The sequence below is a fragment of the Episyrphus balteatus genome, chromosome 4 (assembly GCF_945859705.1).
Source record: "Episyrphus balteatus chromosome 4, idEpiBalt1.1, whole genome shotgun sequence".
Classification (NCBI taxonomy): Eukaryota; Metazoa; Arthropoda; class Insecta; order Diptera; family Syrphidae; genus Episyrphus; species Episyrphus balteatus.
Window position 1 is genome coordinate 78,224,482 of NC_079137.1, and position 17,941 is coordinate 78,242,422.

At 31.6% G+C, this 17,941-nt stretch overlaps 1 protein-coding gene across 4 annotated transcripts in view; it reads left to right on the forward strand.

Annotated features, from left to right (window-relative positions):
• Positions 1 to 17,941, forward strand: part of LOC129917979 (teneurin-m) — a 666,088-nt gene that overhangs the window by 67,603 nt on the left and 580,544 nt on the right. For all 4 annotated transcript variants that reach the window (XM_055998249.1, XM_055998248.1, XM_055998250.1 and 1 more), the window contains exon 2: positions 10,720 to 10,875. In XM_055998249.1, coding sequence (XP_055854224.1) covers positions 10,860 to 10,875 — 16 coding nt within the window. In that variant the 5' untranslated portion in view covers positions 10,720 to 10,859. The remainder of the gene's footprint in view (positions 1 to 10,719; positions 10,876 to 17,941) is intronic.

The following is a 17,941-nucleotide window of genomic DNA, read 5'->3' on the forward strand; positions in this document are numbered from 1 at the left end:
TACCTATAAGGAAGCACACTTGTAAATTGAATTTATGTCTTCCAATTAAAATTATTTCATGGATCCTTAAAATAGTCCTTCTTTTCCTTATACTCTCTCTCTTTTATTCTTACCTAAATGTTTTATTTCGTTTATTTTTTTTTTTGTTATAATTTTCAGAAAAGCGGAACACAATATACACTTTGTTTGTATTTTTTTCTTATTTATTTTATTACAACTTTGACCTTAGGCTTTGCTGGGAAAATCGTTTCGATTTTAATCTTCATTCTATATACCAATCTACAATCTTCTAAATTGGCCACTTGCAAGAGGGTCCTTTAATTTTTTACTTTTTTTTTTTCTTTATTCTGTTCGTTCTGTTTGTTGTTGTTGGAAAGAAATCCCGACCTAAATAACAACTACTTGGGAGTTTTTTTTTTATTTGTGTGTGTTGCCTGTTAGGTAAATTAAGCTAGCAAAACACTTAAAATCCTTACCCGCAGGGGGCGCGCGGTATGAGTAGCAAAAGTACCTTACCAAGTTTAGTAGTAGAAGTGGGAGTAGGAGGAAGAAGGAAGCTCTTAAGGATTAAGTCTCGTTATGGAACCGTAAACGGTGTCACTAGTCCAGTGCTATAATTCTTTGCACATAATCCTGTAAGCTGGGAGGGTAAAGTGGAACTCGTATTTTTTTTTCTCGTCTTCTTCGTCTTCATTTTATTTTTATGACTCTATCCCCTGCTGGATTTGGCCCTTTCTATATCGACATCTGCTCCTCTTAGAGAGTTACACTAATATATAAAATGAAAAAAAGGCTTTTTTTTTAGATTCAACTGTTACTGTAACTTCGACTGCAATGATGCTAGGAACTGCCGCTAGAGGGAGGAAGAAAAGAGAGAAAGGATAACGAAGGCAGGAAGGAACTACGGTACCTTAAACACATTGCGAAAGATGCCAATAACTATACTATTTGCCAAAGAAAAAGAAGAAGTTTTTTTTCTTATATAGTCGCTAACTTCGAGTCTACCTATATTCTCCGCTAGCTCTCTGTTATCCTTGCTAACTTTTACAACGATTTAATGACTTCCTTTTCGGCACACATTATTATCCTGCGTCAGACAAATCAACTGTGAGTTGGCTGGCGCATTTCTCTTGGAGTTGGAGTTAACATAACAAACGACAGAGACGACTTTTTTCTTCCTACCTTTCCTTCGTCCTGAATCGTCCTTCTCGTCATCATCATCATTCGAATTGGGTTTCAATTCAGGATAATACTGATACGAATTGGGCTTGAAAAATGGGAATTGGGCTCACATCACACAGCGCAGAGCGAGTGCAATGGATGGGATTTAAATTTACGACTTGTGTTACCACCAGTCTTTACGAGGACTTAACCATCGAGGATAGATTTCTTTCTTTTTTCCTTGTTGTTACTTCTTTTTTTTTTTTCATTCTTTTTGTTGTTATATTGTTGTTGTTGGTGGATTTTTATTTCAACGATTTTTTTTATTCGATTTTAAGATGAGAAGAATGAAAACGATATTGCAGGGGATATACTATGTAAAAAAAAAAAGAGAGAATTGTGTAAACGGGACTTTACGTTCAATAAATATTGCAATTAAAATAAATTGGCAATCGAGTTGGAAAAAAAAATCTTAACTCATTGCGAGTTGTTTTTTTTTCTCGTAGGTATTCTTGTAGGTACATAATTGTGTAAGGTTGGAATGAACTTATTCTGGGTTAAGGACTTGGAGCAAATGAGTGGACGAAGCGAAATGGTTTTTTTTCATCTTTTAACAGCTGACGAATTGGATTGAAAATGAGGAAAAGGGGGCTACAAAAATCGTTCTGTTTTTGGGTGATTAAAGTGTCTAGACCAGGGATTTATTTTAAACTTTAAAAATTTGTTGAAAACTAGGGATAATTATCGTAAATCATCAGAAATCTTCAAGAAATCTACCGGATTATCCAAAAGCTCAGAGGAATCAATCAAGAAATAAGGCAATTAGTAAAATAAAATCAACATTTAAGTTGCGGATTTAATATATTTAATTTTGACGTGACAACGTCTTATAAATCGATGAACCATGGCAGTATCCACGAAAAAGTGACGCCATTTTCTCCAGTTCCGTTTTAAATTTTTAGCAGTGCAGCAAAAATTTCAATTCAAAATTAAAAATAAACTATTGGAGGTACAAAAATCTTGTATACCTTATTTGAAACATAATAACCTAAAGTTAAATAAATTTGAAGGATTTTAAAAATTCGGTCATTTAATAGGGTAAATATTGGTAAAACAAAAATGAAAAAAATTGCCATTTTCTAAACGCGAAGTTTTAAAAAGTTTATTTTTTTCAAAGATAGATAAATTTATTTTAAGGCTGACAATACAATTGAACAAATTCTAAAAAATCTCAAAACCAAGTTATACATTTTTTTTTAAAACTTAAACATGAGGTAGACCTTTGAAAAAGTAGTGATTATAAGTAGGAACATTTTTGAAATTTTTGTGAAAACACCTACTTTTTTCGGATTATTTTTGGGTGGGTTTTTATTTTTTTAAATTTTTCGTAGCGTTATGTAGTTTATAATCTTGCGCATGCATGCTCAAGAAATGATATTTTTAAATGATTTTTTACCGAATAACGAGAAAAACAAGTTTTTTGTCCAAGTTTTTTGACAGTTTTTAACCGTTTTCTATTTTGATCTTTTTTTCTTCGCACAGATAAATGAATGAAATTTATACTTTAGAAAGATAATAGGCACGAATATATTTGTGCAAAATTGTGAGATAACGGTAAAATAAAGTTCTATTTTTCAACAGGTTCTTTCTTTTGATATAAAGCAGACAAAAATTTAATTTAACTTTATTAAGCATGCTGATATTACCTTTCATTTGATATATCACACATAACGGTTCATTTACTACAAGATACACAATGTTAAATTTAAAAAACTTCAGAAATATCTCAAAACACCTGTATAGGAGATCTGTTGCCAGTTTGAAGCTGGGAAGTGCCATATTCTCAGTTTGAAATTTCGACATGGTTGGCTCTAAAAAGTTCTTTTTTTTTGTAGGCATCGTAGAATTATGATTGAAGCGTTTACAAAAAGGTGAAATAATAAGCTTTCTTATGATATAAAATTTAATACAGGTTGTCATAGAAAAAAGAGAAGACAAAAAAGATTCATGTTTTTGTTTTTGTTTTTTTTTTTTTTTGATGAAAACTGATGTGGTTCAAAAAATTCTAGCCCCTTTTTTAGATGTCGTGCAGACATGGTTGACATGAATATTTGAGTTGATAAATGCATAATTTTTAGATGAATTTTTTGTATGACGTTATCACGTAAACCGGCTTTACAAACAACCACTTTTTTTTTGACAATCTCAATTGATTTCTAATATTTATCGCTTAAATTCTTTATGAATTCTGTTGATTTCTGGAAAAATTTCGTCGATTTATTGAAGACCTCCAAAGATTTTTCGAAGTTATTATTCATTATGAATTTTTTATTTAACTTCCTAAAATATTGAAAAAAATCTGAAAAAATCTATGAATTCTCTAAACTCAAGGAAAATTCCTCCATTTAAACTTTCAATACTTATCACTATCACGTTTAACACTTGATTTCGAAATCAATGATTGCCCTAAATTCGGAACACCTCATTTAAATGGTCCTTTTTTTTCTAGAATCAAATAGTCCAAAGCCATAAAATCAATCTTTCTTAATAATCATCGTCATTTAAATCTTAGTCACATCTTTGATTCAACAGAAAAAAACAAAGAAATATTATTGGAATCCACCATTTCGGTTCAATGAATGTCAATCTTGGGTCACAGCACATGGCATGGCCCAGTTTTCACCAAACTTTAATGAACTCTAAAATACCAAAACTTTGTCGTTTGTCTCTTCTTCAAGTGTCTACACATTCCTTCCTATAAAGACGACGACCGATGACTTCAGAATATAGTTTTTGTGTTATCCTTCAAGGATTCATTAGAAATTCCAAAAGCAAAAGATATATTTCAAACTTAGTCAAGGAGAATCTAAAGCCCAACTAACCAACCGACCACCACCCGTTTTTCACTCACACCAACAGAAAAATAGAAAAAAAAGGACAAACCTTTTTTGGTTAGAATTTCTGCCGAATTCGTGGAATATTCGTCGTCGTTTTGGGGCTTACCAAATGAACACCAAATTTATACACAGACTCCGCAGACATACAAACCCGCATTCAGACACATTTAACCCGTTATAGGTTTGCCATATCGCCCCCTCTGAAAAACCGAAACTGAAAATTCCAAAAACGACCGCAAATTCAATGAGCAAACTTTTTGTCCCGCTCTAATAGTTGTCAATTAGTCAATAGCCTTTGGGCGAATTAAACTTTTGGCTTACGCTCATTAATTTATTTAAATTATCCAACACCCTAAACCCGTTCCGAAGGTGGATAGTCTCTCTTCGTGTTGCAGTCAACTAGAACGACGGTGGATAGGAGAGAGGAGAACTTTTGGGGAAGTTTTTAAAGGGTAAAGGATATACATTTTTTTTTTGTAAATTCATAAAAAGGATTTTGCGAAAGGACCACACAAAAACCACAATCAATCAGCTTCAAATGGTGTTGTTTCGATAAACCCTCTTCTCTCACTCGCAACGAATTGTATCACGAATACCCGAAATACCGACATAGTTAGTCAACCCTTTCGGTGTTTGTATAGCATTTCCATTGAATGCATTTTGTGACAAATCAAATTATATCCCGACCGATGACGATGCTGATGTTTGTTGGAGATCTGAATGTACTGGATGCTGATGAGGATGTGAATGCGAAGAAACAAGAGAATGGGAGGTGTATACAAATGCAATCAAGGTCCCAGAGAGCGGGCACAAAAACATCGATCTCGACTCGTTATACACTTTGAATGGCGTCAAGCTCCAAATACCATCAAGCAAGTCCAATAAGGACCCCTTCTTCCAGTTCCCAGCTTTGTTTCTCCGATTGTGCTATTGCATTAAGGATATGTTTGGATGGAGGAATGTTTCCATCGGAAATCTACTACATTCACAGGAGCATTAATTAAGTTTGCTGGCAACGTGACGATGTTAATTTTATAATCTCTTCATTTGAAGAGTGCGTCGCTGTAGACCAGCAGACGGCGGCGGTGGTGACGGATAAAGGACGAACCAGGAGACGGCTTTTTGATGAAGCTGCGGTGACTTTGGTTGTTGCATTTATATATCGGACGCCATTGCTTTTTCCTATGACTGTGTTGAATCTTCAAAGGGATACATGAGAAATGTGATCAAATTTGTACTTTTGTTGAAAATGGTAGATTTTAAGTGTGATATGTCCTTTGGATGTGTATTTGAGTCGTCATTTGTTTATTTTGGGTATTTTATGTCACGCGGTATAAAATCACACAGGAAACTTCGATGAAGTACGATTTTCAGGAGAAATAGAGAGTATCTTTGAATACTGAAGGGTTTTTGATTTGGAGGCAATATTTGACTGAAATTTGAAGATTTGGAAAGCCGGAGGAGATTGGATTCTTTAGAGCCTTTATTGAAAGGATATCAGTGATACACATGTACTTGAGTTTTGAATTTCAAAATATCTTTGTTTTTATGGATGATCTCAAAAATGTATAGGTTTTGTAATAACAAAATCTTTTACTCCAAACTATCTTATGATGTCTAAAGGCTATCAAAAGTTTAAAAATAAATAGATAGTATAGTAGAGTAACTAAAGCAAATTATTAGGGAACCCGGCCGAACAGCTCTGATTTTGAGGACTTTTTTTCAAACGTAGGTAATTAAAAATACTTTAAAGTCTATAGATTAAAAATTGCCGGTGTTGCCGTATTGTTTTTTAAAATTAAAATTAAATTTTTTTTAACAAAACCATTTTTTTTTTTGCTTAAATTTCATACAACAAATGATAGCAAAAGATTTTCTAGGTAATTTAAGGAAAATATATAAAAGGCAATAAGGGACAATCTTCCATCGTTTACGCGATAAATGCAATTTTCCAACATTCTGACCTCAAACACAAAAAAAATATTTTTAAAACAACGGAAACACCTACAATATTTTAAAATACATTTTTAAAAAGCCAGAAGCTCATTCTTATCTCTTAAATTTAAATCCACTAAATTTAATCAAGACTTTTTGAAAAAATGGTCCTCAAACTCAGAATTAAAAAAAAAAATGTTATTAGAAAAATTTAAAATGATTTTTTTCCAAACTTTTTCTAATAAAATATGAATTTATTTAAAAAAAATTGTTGGCCATAAATATTATCAGTTGAATTTCGAAGCAAAAAAGGTAAAATATATCACACTTTTGAAAAAAAAAAAAATGAAAAATTACTTCAATTTCAATGGTTTTTTTTTTATTAAAACTGAATTTTTGCATTGAAATAATTAATTTTCTCAAAGACTGTGGTAAATAGGAACTTTAAATTTTTGCTATTCAACAGTAAGGGTTATTAAATGAATAAAAAATAATTTTATGTTTAGATGTTGAACTTAAAAAAAAAAATAAGTTACATTTTTTTTCAAAACTTATATTAAAAAAAGTTGTTCGAAAATGAAATGCTTTTTAATTTTTTTCATAAACCGTAATACATATTGACATTTCCTTTTATAATTTGAAATCATAATAAATGCGGCCAAAAAAAATTGAAAATAAATGCATTTTATATTACGACCAAGTTTAAAAAACGACATGTTAAAATTTTTTCAATAATTTTTTTTTCAAAAATCTGAGTTCAATTACCATTCTTTCAAAAGCCGTTCATTTAATTAACTTAATTTAAATTTTACATATATGACTAAGCTTCTAGCTTTTAAAAAATATTTGAATATTGTAGGTGTTGCCGTTGTGTTCAAATATTTTTTTTTTGTGTTTGAAGTCAATTAATAAGAAAATTGCATCTATCGCTTGAACTATGGAAGATTGTCCCTCACTCCCATATATTTTTTTTCCTTGAATTTCCTAGACAATCTTTAGGCATCAATTAATTTATGAAATTTAAGAAAAATTTTTGAAAAAAATTTGTTTTTGTTCACAAAAATCTTCAATTAAATTTAAAAAATCAAAACGGCAACACCGGCAATTTTTAATCTATAGACTTTAAAGTATTTTTAATTACCGACGTTTGAAAAAAAAGATCATCAAAATCTAAGCTGTTCGGCCGGGTTCCCTAATATTGCCAATTTTTGAGCTTTAGTGACTCCACTAGTAGAAATCTTTGAATTTCTCTTTTAAAGAGAAAAAAACAATATTTCGCTGAGCTTATGTCAAATGCGAACGAATTGCTTCGTCATATTTCCTAAAACATAAAAGTAAGCATTTTAACGAATTATAGTCAGCCTTGTGAGGATGTGTATTTTCGCTCAATAGCAGAAATGAGATTATGAGCTTTTTCAATTTTTTTTGATATTCTATTAAAGAAATGTTTTTGTCCTTAATTTTTGTCCACACGACTAGAAATTTTGCTTCTATAAAGGCTTAGGTACAGATGATTCCAAAGGTTTTGGCTTTATTGAAGCAAAACTGTAAGTTGTTCATAACGACTCGTTTTCTTATTTTTTTTTTTTTTGTGAGCTGATTCAATTAACCAGAGCAATTTTTTGATCTTGAAATATTGATTGTTGATTCTATGAGGCGGTCTTGTTTTAAAAAAGGTAGTTTTATAATTTTTAAAGCGAGCAAGTTATCGCATTGATTTCGATTTTGCTTGAGCAGTCTTGTGATTTATCGGAGCACTCCGTAGATTACTACATTTCTGTGTTTATTTACCAGAATATTCCGTACCTTGCATTGTACAGTAGTGATCCGTTAATTTAATCGAGATATCTTACTAACTTTATTGCAATTTTAAATTCTACTTTCAATTTTACCGGAAAAACTTGTTGATTTTACCAGTTAATCTGTTTATTTTTTTTTTTTACCAAAATTGTTTATAGAGTTTATTGCAACAATTGATTAAATTTAACTGGATTATATTTAAGTTCAAATAAAGAGCTTGATTTTTTTCCTTTCAATTGCAATGGAAGCACATCTTTCACTTGCCAATTTTTAAAAATTCTTACTTGGTTATGGACTGCATTTAGCTAAAAATTATGACTCCTGTTTTTTTGTACGCTCTTACGACTTTGTTTGCTTCTGACTTCATGTTTAAGTAAAATGCACGGATGGGGTAGCACATACTTGCTTTTATGGTAAAAATAACTTTAATGTTAAAGCTTTTTACTGAACAAAATCAGGGACAAATTAAATTTTGATATTTTTAAGGAATTTCATAAGTAGTGTAAAAAAATAAAATCTGTTTTTACCTATAATTATTTAAACACCATTTTAAATGATCTTTTACACAAAACCAAGTATTTCATTTGATTTATTGCATAAAAAGGAATTTTTAGAAAAAAAAAAAAAATCGAAAATCTTTCAAGCCGGTTAAAAAAAAAAATAATTTTTTATAAATAAAAAATTTCTAACATTTTACAAAAAAAAAATGTTGGTATATGCCATATATTATTCAATACATAAAAACAAAATTTTGATAAAATTCATCAAACCGTTTTCAAAATAAAAATTTGAAATATATTTTGATAATCCAAAAATGTGTTTTTTGAAAAAACTTGCAAATGTTTATACATATATAACGATTGTTTTAAGGTTTCTGTATACAAATTTTGGTCGAAATCGTGAAATCGAAAAAACGGTTCTATGGCAGCTGCCGTCCTCTTAAAGTTGACGAAATGTACCAAACTAGCCTTTACCCACTTTCCCAAAACTAATTTCTTCCATTTCTTCTTCTTTCTTCTCATTATCAAAAAGTCCTTACAAAGCATCAATTCAAATAATGACCTCAAACTCTTCTTGACCTTACCTAATTGAACAATTTCATATGGTTAAAAAATGTCCTCTTTACAAATCTAACTTCTCTATAATCCACTCGTGTTGAATGAACTTTGACAAAATTCTTAAACAATTACTCCTTTAAGAGTGAATCGTAAATATCTTCTACAGTAAATAATATTTAAGCATATTAATCAAATCTTAAGAATGTGCACTATTACTGTATAGTGCCTCCCTCAATTAACGAAATCCTTGAAAATTTTCGGTTTTGAAGCTTAATTTTCCTAAAATTTGTGAAAGGATTTAATAACAAAGCAAAAGAGGAATCTTTCTGTGTCTCATCTCTCCTCCTTGAATTAAATTATATATCTATAGTCAGTTTCAATCTTAATGAACAATGACATGAATTGAATCATAGAGCCTTTGCTTTTGTATGGTAAACACCTTCTTCATCAACTTAAGCCTCTCTTTCTCTCCATTCTCTCAGTCTCTTCAGTTAAGAAGTCATCCCAAAACGCATCTTAATGAAGAAACTTAATCATGGTTTATGTTTATCTTCACCTGCGACCCCAAACCCTTAAAGTCTTTGTGTGTGTGTGTATTTTATATTATCCTGATGATGATGGTCCATAGGTTATATGTCTCCACAGTCTCTCTTTATAGTATTCTTGTGTTAATTTAATGAAAAGCTCAAGACAAGTAAATATAAGTCATCTTGTCAAACAACCATCCCATCCATCTCATCTCAACTCTAGAAAAGCAGCAGTATCACATTATCAAACAAGAAGTTACTTGTGTGACTGTTTGTTAGAGAATCAGCAAAAGCAACGCGAAACATTAGTAAACATTAATTCATTTATCCTTTCCAATTATCCTGATTGCAATGAGTCGAGTGTTTTGCGCGATGCGCCGCTCTCTCATCACTTTCAAACGATGATTGTGATATAGTGCGGGAAGGTAAAAAAAAGGGTGACACGAAAAAAAAAAGGAAAGAGAAAGCACTATACCAATCAAAGCAGAATATATCCTTCCGAAAATATTTACCTCAAAAAAAAAAAAAATCTTAGTGAGACATCTTATCCTTTTTGAAGCTGGACTCATAGGACGACGACCAAGGACGACAACGATGAAGATTGAATATTTTTTTTCTTCGTTTTCGTTGGTTTGGTTAGGTTTTACTATCGTTTTTCTTGCTATTACCTTGGTAGTCCTTCTTCAAGGATACATTACATCCACTTTGTTGAATCAGTGTGGCATTGCAAAGTGTAGAGTTTTTTGCGGAGGTAGAGAGAAAAAAATTGAGAAAGACTAGGAACTTGCATTTCCGCAAAGACGTTGTGATGCTTTAGCAGTATTTACCTCATCATCATCATCAGCAGTAGCCAAGAGATCCTTTTCCTAAAGCAGCATCATGATTATAGTGTTTTTCTAGTCCTCTTGTTGTCACTGCGAAGAAAACCGTTTAGATATAGGAGGTACCTGGCCCTTCTTCTCTCAGGTTTTCTCCAGCATCTTGAGTCTTAGAGTCACCATCACCACCACATTCACTGCTGTGTGCATTATAAAGAAAATTTAATTACATATCCTTTTGGCATCCTTCCTAGCTCTCGCTCCTTTAAAACATCCCTGATCTAAACCTCTGCTGGATAGGTACCTGCAATGAAATAAATTTGTGGTGACAGGGATCAGGTATATATAGTATCTAGTTAAGAAAAAAGGGGGGGGGGGGGGGGGTTGTTTTAGTACATTGTGGTTTTCAAGGGAGGAAAAAAGGAAGAATCCTTTTGGATACTTTAGAAGAGAGTTATATAGTATCTCCTGTGGTTTTCTAACTAATTTATATCCTTTTTTTTGTTCTCTTGTTCACTTTCAGATTAATTCTCGTGCGTATTAAGGAAGGACTTAGTGGTCAACACTCTGCAAAATAAAGGACATCTATAAAATGCTACGTGAGGAAATTGCAATCATTGTCATCATCGGCCGAATTTTTAAGGAACCACTTTCAAGTGAAATATGAATTATTCAAAAGGTAAGTCCTTTTTACATTCATCCTTAGAAAGAAAGAAAATGTCCTTAATTGAGAGAGGGTGGGTGTAATTTTTATTTGGCATTATTTGCCATATCAAATCGAATGTTCCTAATAAAATAAAAAAAACAGTGATTTTTATTGTTTACTGGTCCTTGGAGGATATTTTTTTTATTTGTTTTTTTGTCCTGTATTTATGTCCTTTGCTCATAGAGATGACCCTTTGCAAAAAATTGCAACACCACATTTACTATATAATACTGCAGCACACAGGTTTTGCAATGATTGCAAAAAGGATAATCACCGTGACAGGGCGTGCAACGGTCCATTTATTTGAATGGCCATTTAAAATGTCCTTTTTTTTATTATTTTATTATGTTTTTTTTTTTTTTTTTTTTTTATAGGGGCTTTTTTCTATATAAACTCAGTCAGGACATTTGTATTACTTTTGTGAGAGGGTTGATTAGTTCGGGGGTTAGTATAGCGAGAGTAGGTCTATATTTTATAAGGACGAAATCTGGAAATGGATGTAGTCTATATGTATTTTTGATGGGTCATTGAAGTGGAAATTTGCCTTACTACTGCAGTGTAGGTATAGTGTATGTTGTGTTGTGCGGCTTAATTGAGCGGAGGGTCGAATGAAAATGGACAAAGGCTATACTCGTCGTATGTGAGAGGGTTAGTTCATTGATTAGCATTTAAGATATGTAAATGCTTGAGTGCGAGATATAGTACCTATATACGAGAAAATTATTCGTATGTAGATTTTGTTAGATGGATATTGCGGAATATATGGCATGGGGTTAATTGAATGGTCATTTTAGAACATGTCAAATGGATGTGATAGAGATAGAAAGAGATAAATAGATAGATTGTATAAATCGTTGATAGAAAATTATATTATTATGATGTCCTTGGCTTGGAGTGAATTAATTTTTGACAAATGTTTCGGGTTTCTTTTTTTTTAACAGATTGAAGTTAATAGGGGGAGAGAAAGGATATTAAGAGATCGTTATTTGAAGACTTGATAAAGTGAAAATTATGACTCGGTAGTTGATTAAGTTATACCCTTTTTGTTTTCTGTAGAGATGAACATTTTATTTATGGATGGCAAATTTGGGATTATGAACTGTTGCAGGTATTCCAGAAAAAAAAATCTGAAAATGAAAACTGAAAAACCATATAAAATTAAAAAAAATGTTTTTATATTCTAACAAAAAGACTATACCTAAGTTTAGTTTTTTGTTAGTTCTTGGCTTGGATATAAGAAAACTATATTTGCTAGGTCTAATTTATGAGCTTGGTCATATAAATGACATGCATTTGTTTTTTCTAAGAGATTTTTTTGAAATAAGACAAAAAAAAAATAAAATGCAACTCAAAATTCAATTTCTGGGAAAATATACTATTGTTTCGCATGACTTAGATCTCTGGGCTGAGGAGGATATTATTTGAACTGTTTTTTTTTTCTAACTATTTTTGAAAAGTTTAAATTCAGAATGACCTTAAGTGTTTTAAGTCACAACTCTTTTTTTACATGTTTTTTTTTTTAACATTTTAATTACATTTTGCTACCTATTTCCAAAACAAAAACAAACATTGTAGACAGTGGAGTAGCTAATCCTTTGGGGGGCCCTGTATCGAAAATTTTTTGCGGGCCCTATTCCTCTAAATTGGTACATAGCCTTTTTTAGACCTTTTTCAATAAAGGATTCGGTATGGAGTATTGAACTGATTTAAAAAAAAAAAATTAATCTTCATTTTCGAAAATTTGACTCTGCAATTTTGTTCAAAGCCACAAAATTTATTTTTGATTTATATTAAAGCTAAATGAATGATTTTGTTCTAATAATTTCATTGGAATAGAAACAGTGACTTGGGAAAAATTCAAAAATTTAAAATAAAAAACGTTCTATAGCAGCACCAGGTACCATTACTAATTTTTGAAAAAAAAAAGGATTTCATCAAAAGATAGACCTTTTATCATAAAAATCCTTTGGGCTGTTTTTGAGAAAACTGAACTCTTCCAAAATTGGTACGAGTATATGGGTGGCATTGTTCTTTTGGTCCTAAAAAAAGTTCCAAAAATCAGAAGAATTATGAAAATTCGAATTTATGATTATGGGATTTGCATAGATAGAACATAGAATAAATGGTTAGAATAAGTTTTTTAGTATTCAAATTTTTTTTAGGTTTATAGTTTTTAGTGAATTTTTTTAAACACGTTTTGTGTGTTTTATGCTTGATAAAATGTTTACGTTAAATTTTTTAGAACGGAACTGTACAATCTGCAACACAAAATCAAAGTTCTTAAACCGAAAACTTTTCAAATCTACACCAAAAAAAAAACAATAGGGTCAATGTGGGTAAATGTAAACAGGGGTAAATGAGAACATGGCTCATAACTAGCTTCAGTTAAGTCTCTGTGACGTATACATAAGTACAAATCGCGGACGCATGCATCTTTTAACTTATACGTCAAACTCAATGCTGTCAAGTGAGTATTCATTCGACGAGCGTATTTTCCGTGAAAGATAATTTTTGAAAGTGCCAAACAAGTTGTTAGTCTTTCAGAAATATTAAATATTTTTGCAGATTCAATTAAGTCAGTATACTTTGCAAATACTTTTTAGTTTCGAATTTTGATGTAGATTCTATGTGATACAAGAAAATTTTAAAATACAGGACATTTATGTCGATTTGCATGTGTTTACATTTACCCCAGAATATTTTTCATAATGGGTAAATGTAAACAACGTATTCTGGAGGTAAATATAGACATATATTTTTGCTGAATTTATTGGTTTTGATAAAAATAACATATTTTTAGTCAATTACTATTGCTAAAGTGCCTCGGAGTCACATTTTAAAGTAGCCAACACCATCATTTTCATTGAATGATGTTGCAAATTGGTCTTTGACGTAAAAAAAACAAAAAATATGACGTTCAGAGCTGTTCAGGATGCATATTGGGCGCCTATATAAAGAATCAAAGGAAGAAAACAAAACTTTTATTGTAATTTGAAAAAGTTTTTGTCAAATACCTTCTTGAACGTTTTTCGAGTTGTTATCCATATGATAAAGAGGAAATTCTAAATTTTAAATCACCGTTTACATTTACCCCGAATTTGTAAAAAAACACAAACATGGTGGGGTATTTGTAAACATGCCATATTTGACAGTAATGTTAACAATTTGGGAAATATTTGTTTATATTTATAAAGAAGAATTGCCATCATTTCATATTTGCATTTGAAGATACCATTCAAGTTGTTTCGTGAAAACATATAAAAATCTAAAGTCGAAAGAAAAAAAAGACATGAAATTGTTTACATTTACCCACATTGACCCTATCAATTTAACATTTTTTAAATATCAAATTAACATTTTTTAAATATCAGCCAAAAATGCTCTATAAAATGTGTTTTATGATATTTAAAATGTTAAAACAATATTTTTATTATCAGGATGATATTTAAATGTCACATTTTGGACATTTTTTTTGATATTTTATCATCATTTTTTTATATCAATTTCTCATTCCAAATTATTGAAAAATATTAAATAAAAAATTAATGTGTACTAATTTAAAGGCGCTTTGTGTTTTTTTGAAGTAAAATGTATGATTTACTGAGAAAATTTGATTGGCAATAAGATTTTACTTCACATAGTTTGGGAGAAAATAACAAAACAATTATATCACCTATAATAGAAAAAATAATATCACCACTATTTTGTAAAGAATATTCAATTTAAGTAATTTTTTGAAAAAAGAAAGAAAATACTTAAAATAATAAAAATAATAAAAAAGAAAAAGAGAGAAATAGGTTTTATTATAATAAAATAAAACGTAAAATCTAGTCAACATTAATATTTTAATTGTCAAAGTGAAATTTTCACTATCCACTTAAACTTAAAAAAATGACAAAATGATATTTTAATTGTTGTACGACTTTTGTCACTCAAAAATGTTAATTTGATAGCTGTTATTATCAAATAGCATAATTTCCTATTATTTTTTTTTCTAAAAAAAACAAAGTTTTAGTATGTCAGAATAGTTTTACTACTTATGTAGTTTGATTCAAAATAGATTTTAAAAGAAATACAATTTTTGGTCTGACTAAGAAACAAACACAAAACAAAATTATTATCGTTTTAAAACAACTACCAAAATTATCGCATTTTGTAGGTACCTACTCTATCTTTAAATTACAATTGTTGAAATTTAGAAATTGTAAAAACTAACTATTATTTAAAACCTTTTTTATTAACTAAATAATAAAATAAATAATATTTCATTTAATTATTATCTATAGAAATGAGAAAGTAATCCACCAATTTGTTGAACCGTTGAACAGTTTTTGTCGTCAGTCTTAGGATCCTTTAAAAATAAGTACTATAGCACTTCTCAATCTCAAAAATCTAACTTCAAGATCCCAATTAAGATTTAAGGCAATAAATATGATTTTTGATTTTGGGTTAAACAAAAAACTCTTTTCGCATCCTTTTTTCTATTATACCTACTACCTTTTTATAATCCAAGCTGAATTCCTTTAAATAAAACTTTCTACCTTATGAAAATTATCACTTAACCTTTTTATTTTTTATTTACAACAAATTGAATATTCTCCTCTCCGACGCAAGAATATCAAACACGATTACCTTTTAATCCAACTGAACTATCACCTTGGTAAATGAGCATCCAGGATCACGCCATCCCGATAATTTAACAATAAAAATGTTTTAACTTTCACACTTCATCCCAAATAATAAAAAAAAAAAAAATACAAAACTGCCTTGTAAAAATGTTAATACCCACCTCTATCGACCTTTTCACCAAAAAAACCCTCGTACAGTCGTTAATCCCTCCAAGTCAAACAATTCATCGCCAGCTATAACTCCTAAATTCTTTTGCATCCTTAAAATCATCCCGCGTCTATATCACTTCACTTCTTCTTTCCAAAACTGATGGTCGGTTGGTGTGCCCACGCAAAACAAAAAAAAAAAAAAAAAAAACAAAAAATAAAGAAATCCTAAATAAGGTGCTAAAATATCCCAAAATCTTCTGCCCCATTCGAAAGGATCACACACAGTTTAACGATGATGATGCGCCTCTTCGCCTTCACTGCTCCTTAGGGTATTATACCCTTTCCACTTAAAAAAATAAAAAAACAAAACAAAAAAAAAAAAACTAAAGAACAACAAAAGCATATGGTATTCAATCCTTGGCCATAACAAATATTTCTTTCATCCTCTCAACAATCCCCGATCCCCATCCATCCCCATTTCACATCTCAAAGTCCCGCGTACCCATATCTTTGCCAAGCAAATCCAAACGAATTATATGGGCAATTCTTTTCCTCTTTTCGAGATTTTTTTTTTTCGTCTTTTTTATATCCCGTTCCTGTCCGCCTCCTTTTTAAGGAAGCAATTTCATCCCATTTAGGATATGAAAGGACATAAAATATAGGAACTAAAAAAAAAAAAAACCAAGATGAAAACAAAAACGGATCGAATCTTCTCTCAATCGAGGAGGCCAACAAACGAAAAAAAAAAAACCTAAAAGATGGACTAAGGGTGGGGGGTGGTCTTTTAATAAAATTAACCGTCATAAATAAAAAAGGCTTGCCAGAGAAGGGAAGAGAGTAAACTCAAACACAGTGCATATTTACACATAAGGTAGGCTTTTCTATGCGTCCCGGTCTTCCGTCCCGTCGTCCGTTCAAAGTCATCGTGTGTTGTGTATAGAAGGTCCTTGGTCCTTTACGTGATATTCATAAGGATATTCTCGTATGGCAAATAAAGATATGAATCTCTATCTATCCTTGGGTATAGAGACGGTCTTCCAGTTAAAATGAATGGCTAACCAGTCGAAAAGAGAGGAGAAAAAGTCGATCTCTTTCAAGCTTGTTTAGAGACAACTCATCCCATCCTTTTTCATCACAGTCCCCCCTTTTGCCATCTTTCGAGTCCCATAACGACGATTACCAATTTCTCGTAGATGAATAGACTTTCTATCAATTTTCTTCGATTATCGTAAATGGAATATCCCATACGTGCGTATGAAGGCGGCCATAGTTGTTATTTAGGTCGGATTTGGATTTGGAGTTGAGTTGTCCCACACCCCCGGTCAACCCAACCCAATCCAACTTTAGTCGATATTATGGTATATGTAGTCCCCAATCCAATCGAACGGGAGTAGTTTATCGAATTGGATTTTCTTTTATTTTATTTTTTTTTTTTATCTCTGATGGACGAATGTATAGTGGATTCGAGGATCTGATTGTGAAATCCAGATGCGGTCCAGTGAGTTCAATTGACAGACACAAGCTGTAGGCCTGTGTGTGTCTTCCCTCACGCGACCGGGGTTTCAATTAATGGATAAATTAAAATTAACACAAGCCGTTTGGCCGGATTTTCCTCTCTGTGCGAGGCCCTTATCGTTTTCAGAGAAACAGAGAGAGAGAGAGAGCTGAAAACTTTGGGAAGGCGGGTCTGTGGGGTGAGTAAAGTGGGTATAGTGGGCGGCGGGACAGCCAGTCAATTATCAGCACCATCCCAGGGAATGGAATTATAATTGGTGTCGATATCCGATAGTGCTACATGGATGTCCATTTGGTCCATCTGCCTTTCCCCGATATCCCCGCATTGGGCGCCATTTCTACAACATATCCATGCATATGAGTGCGAGTGCTTGCTACAGGATTTTCGTATGCAGTGGCGTTTTTTGGACAAATTGCTTGTATGTTGCTGCAGGGGCTGTAAATTGTCTGATATCTTTAATAGGCTGTCCATAGTGGTGCTATGGATATATAAATGGTGGCAATGGTCGACAATGGTGATAGTGCTGCTTGCACTGGTGCTGGTGGTTTTTCTGCTATATTGTTGTCTGTATGATGATGGTGGGTTCTCTGACTCGAAGCCAAAAGCTGTTTTTTTTTTTTTTTCTGGGAAAATCATAGCAATGCTATGATTTGGATTCTGGATGCTGGCTATGGCTACATAACACGCTGCTTGCTACTTCTGTTGCAACAACACACGTTGACAATAAACGGGGCCAGTTTGTGTA